The 4,677-nt window shown below is 46.1% G+C and overlaps 2 protein-coding genes across 2 annotated transcripts; one reads left to right on the plus strand and one right to left on the minus strand.

Moving 5' to 3' along the window:
- Window positions 1–1,544: 1,544 nt before the first annotated feature.
- BDR25DRAFT_381508 (uncharacterized protein) lies at window positions 1,545–3,259 on the minus strand. The gene has a single exon (XM_033697720.1). The coding sequence runs from the start codon at window positions 3,207–3,209 to the stop codon at window positions 1,590–1,592; it is 1,620 nt and encodes a 539-aa protein (XP_033541213.1). The 5' UTR covers window positions 3,210–3,259; the 3' UTR covers window positions 1,545–1,589.
- Window positions 3,260–4,250: 991 nt separating this feature from the next.
- BDR25DRAFT_164575 (uncharacterized protein) lies at window positions 4,251–4,457 on the plus strand (the record flags this gene model as incomplete). Its single annotated transcript, XM_033684081.1, has 1 exon — window positions 4,251–4,457. A coding segment is annotated over one exon (207 nt), but the record flags the coding sequence as incomplete, so codon positions are not given.
- Between the last annotated feature and the right edge of the window lie 220 nt (window positions 4,458–4,677).

Here is a 4,677-nt window from a genome sequence, read left to right on the forward strand (position 1 = left end):
AGGCCCCAGCGTACTAAAATAGAAAGCAGCTGTAATAATAGATAAATCTTTTGACTAGAGATTGAGGAAATGCTTTGCCCTCTAGTCTTTTAAGGGGCATTTCATCCACATCTGTTGTACAACCATGTGTAATGAATGGGACATGGTATCTGGGTGAAGGATGTGCTTTGAAGAGACTCAAGTTGGAAAATGGAAGGCTGGTGGTATTAAATGTTGTTGACCTGGCCTGGCCGTGAAGTGGGAAGAGTCGCCTGAGCCACACTGTAACCAGGAAGACTACAGCACGCGGGAATTGCTACTCTTAGAATAATAACCTTTCAGGATTACCTGATGCAGATATGCTGGGATATTAGAGAGTCTATGAGACTGAGAAGGAACTAGGTAGACTAATCAAGAATAGTAGATATTCCTAGTTGACTTCAAAGTCAGGAAACCAGTTACCAGCATTCCGAGCTGACCGAATCAACCATACTGACCAAGAGCTTTACATGCAGAATATAGTACAGAAATCCCCCTAACCATGCTCTACTTCCAATCCTGGAAATCTGGTCCAGGGAGGTGCGATTCCCAGCAAATGAAGCTCTGCATTCGATTATCCCAGCCAACAAGCTTGAGGGCCGTCCATCCATTATCAGCACTAAGACTATTTCCCGTACATCCTGGTTGGCTATTTACGCAGTTAGAGTTCTACCCATTGCAAGTATAGGAAAGGAGATATACTCAAAGAAGAAACACGCCGTGCCTTTAGTGGGAACAATGGAAGAGACTTTCTTGTTACTGTAGCATGCTTGTAAGCTTGTGCAAGGAACCCAGGACGATAAGGGTGCTTACAATGGACTCATGGGGCCGACAAGGCTAACGCACCCTTTTAATCCATCAAACATGGTGCACTTACCGAACAGAGGGTCAAGGCAAAGCTTCGCCTGTGCGAATTGTTAATACAACTCTGGAAAGGGGAAAGACAATTAAAGGCTTACGCTGCCTACTGGACCGTCCACAACATACATCTTGTCACTGCGCCGGGTTGGCTTGGGTTTATTTGTAGCGGCTGATGCAGGCACCTTCGTAACCGTCGTATCGGAAGAACTCTGCGGCATGCCTGGGAGACCTTTCGTAAGCCAGCGAACGCACGACTCTGTGCCTGCTGTCAGATCCCATTTGCGGTAATGGTAATCAAATTTCGTTGACGTAGTCGGGTGCGCAACGGTCTGGATAGTCGAGTTTGAGGGCGCAGCTGCCAAAGCGGCAGCTATTAGGAGCGAAAATATTGAGAGAAGAGAGTACATAAGGTTGATCAGATAATGTTTGATGTATTGCAGTAATATCAAGGAGACTAAAGGCCGGAGCTAGATAAAATTTATGGTCTCAAGTGCTGGGTGTAAAGAATAGGAAGTTTGAAAGAAAAGTGGAAGGTTGTTGCGGATATTTATGCACCTCAGAAAAGAATTTCGAAGAGTATCTTCGTGTGAAGAGCCTTGGTGAATGGCTGATGTGTTGTAAGGGCACAAATACCTATGTCCGTCACTGTAGAAGGTACATGTGACAGAAACGGCATGTGTTGACCCACATCGTGCTCGCGAGTGAAATTTTCAGTCGGTGTCTTCATCTTTTGCCTTCTTTCGGATTTTTGCCTTTCTCGCTTCGGCATATTCATCAAGTGCACTTTCTCCATCCAGTTTTCCCCAATCCCAGAAGTTCGCATTCCTAGACTGAATTTCGATCCTTTTAGCCTGATACTCTCCATACTCTTCCTCATGGTCATCGATCTCTGCGACGTCCTCGATGACAAGTTTCTTCCTACTGACAGGGCCGAATCCATATGCAAAGAATTTCATGCCTTTGGCGATGAGTTCCTGCTTTTGGCGTGCTTTGTCTCCGGAAAACATCAGACCATTAGGTTCGGGTACTGACCTCTTGCCCGTTCGATGATTGGAGATTTGCGAAACGTAGTCCCAGACCGCATCCTGGTTCTTCTGTGCCCAGTCTAGATGGAGGACATAGCAAGGGAGTATCTGCGCATTGTTGAAAAGAATGTAGGCTAATCCACTGGGATTGACATTACTGTCGGCTCCAGGAAAGGGCTTGCTTTTGTCCCACCAGTTACATCCTTGTGTTACCATCGCCGTACGACCCGTGATTACCGCACAAACAAGCAGCTTACGACCTGGAAGTTCAACAAGCGCGGTCTCCTGACCGGAACTGTACAAGAATGCATACCAGGCTTCTGGTGAGCAATAAATGCCTTGACCGTATGCTGCTCCGTTGACTATACTAAGAGGTTTCTTTGTCAAAGGATGAGGACTTCCGGGTTTTAAAAAACCGTGCTGAACAATACAAGGGACGACTTCTCTCCTCGTTCCGTGGAACGCAATTCGAGGCTTCGTGAGATATTCGATAATCTGCTCTTTCGCAGAGGTACCTTCTCCCTTCGCTCTTTGATGTTGACGGGGGACGCAAGCTTTGAGATGCTCGACGTCCAGTGCCATAAGTTCCCGGCGCAGCTCTGCTTGATATTGGAGAAACTTAGTTCTTAGGTCGTTACGTAGGATGTTCTCACAATGCAATATGCGCCAGTCTGGGAGGATGTCGTTACAAATCTGAGAAGGGGTTTTTCCGAGAATGGAAGTTGCAGCTCCTTGAACAGTGTCTAGGTCAACTCCTAGCATCCCTAATTTGTGATCTAGGAGAGGCGCGATATTCGTGGTCGTGTTGAGATCCCAGTACTTTCCCGTGCTCTTCCCAGCAGCCGCGCCACCAAACTTTCGGTATTCCCGAATGTAGCTCGTAGTTTCTTCAAGCAGGCGGAGAACTATAAGCCCTGCACTGAATGCTGTGAGACTATCCCCGCACACTGTAAGCTCTTCTGTCACTGACTGTCGAAGCGAGTCCCTAATTCCGTCGATGTTTCTCCGTGCCATCTCGAAGTAATTGTCGACATGTGTCATGATTGGGCGCGAAGCATTTGCGAGGTCAACTTTGACGCAGAGCTGAAGCTCTTCAAAGCCAAACTTGTAGGTTCCGAGGAGAACATGGCTACGCCAGAGTAACTCCTTAGGAAGATTCCGATCGATGATCCCAAGAATGGTCCTGGCTCCCGTTTTGTGTACGTCATTGAAGTTGGGCAAGACTACTTCCGGCTCGATTTCGATACCGTAGTACTCTAGGTCTTTATCATTATTGTTGTCGATACCATCGGTCAATGTGGCCATTGTGAAGCCTTTTAGTTGCGGTGGGGAAAACGGCGCATTGTGTGCCTTGTTCCGTCAACCCCTTTATTAGGTCCGGCTCTAATTACCTAGGCCTGGATGAGCAGGAACAGTCATTGTTTATCCAAATAATATGACTCAAGCTTTGCAATGCTTCGAATAGTCATAGAAGTAACCGCTCGAAAAGGGCGGAGATGGCATCATTACCCGCAGGATGTGGCTGTGTAAACCTTGGCCGGTGATCCCAGCACCTTGTTGAGAAATCCAAAAAAATTGTTTCGAGAAACATATAAAATGCAACTATATTCCTTCTATGCAGAAAAAGGAAGAAATGATGGAGGAGATGGAAGGGCGCTGTGCACAGACTTACGAAGCAAATAATCGGCAAGTTATGTTAATACCCTCATTGGAAACTGATTTGCACATCTCATCAAGAAATATAGGGTCTCGCTCTCATGGCGAAAATAAACGGCGAGGGTTAGTGTAGCAAGACGTTGTCGATGTTGAACAGGAACAGCTCTCTTCGGCATACCCAATTCGGCATTGGATCTGAGTCACGTGGCTTTTGAAAGCTTCCAGGTTCCACGCTTTCAGTAGGTAAGAATGATCCATTCACGGACTAAAGTTGCTCCCCGTGAAGCGAGAAACCCCCTATGCTAGGAAAAATAAGAGGTACTTCAACTTTGCATCACGCATGTGCTGCATGTGATCCTAAATATGCAAGCCCCTCAACACTTAAAAATAACTATTGTGTTGTCGCTGCTGGGCCTGATTTGTAGAAAGCCTCCTTTTATTGCAGAACAGGTTTGTCCTGCTATAGTACTATAATCACTCCCTTTCTGCTCCTAGAGCTTGCACTACTTCTCTATACCCAGGGACGGAAGCGAGAATAATGAGCTTGGCGCGCTTGTCGTAAGCGACCTCGACGAACTATTCCTCCCTCAGCCTACTGACTTGCTAGTGAACCTGTCCGAGTGCCGCGCTAATGTTGAGAATTTTCTTGAAAAGCTGCAATCTATGTTCTAAGATACCCTAATGATATAATCGGCAATGGGATCAGCGCTTCGGGAAGGCCACAAGCTTATCTCCCCTGTTGGTGGCAAGATTACCGTCCTTAGCGCCTCGCTGCCTAGCGTTGGGTATGGAAAGCTGGAAATGCGAGAGGATCGGAAGCTGCTTAGTACGTCTAGAGAATCGAAGCTCTTCCAAACTTCCAACAGCTTTTATAAGAGCTTTACCATCAAATGTTCGAAGAACTAGGTGTCCATCGACATGTTCCTCTTTTCGTCACAATATCAAGATGTCGCTACGTTGGGCAATTTGCCCAGATACACTAGAGGACAGACGTATCTCTATTATTCACTGTACATCTTGCTAAGCCTTTTCTCTTATTAGTTTAAAAAAGGGCTAGATTAATGTCTAATTAGCTTATAAAACTTTCTACTACTTTTATAAATATTTTAGATTTTTA

Source organism: Lindgomyces ingoldianus (genome assembly GCF_010093535.1).
Source record: "Lindgomyces ingoldianus strain ATCC 200398 unplaced genomic scaffold BDR25scaffold_47, whole genome shotgun sequence".
Taxonomy (NCBI): domain Eukaryota; kingdom Fungi; phylum Ascomycota; class Dothideomycetes; order Pleosporales; family Lindgomycetaceae; genus Lindgomyces; species Lindgomyces ingoldianus.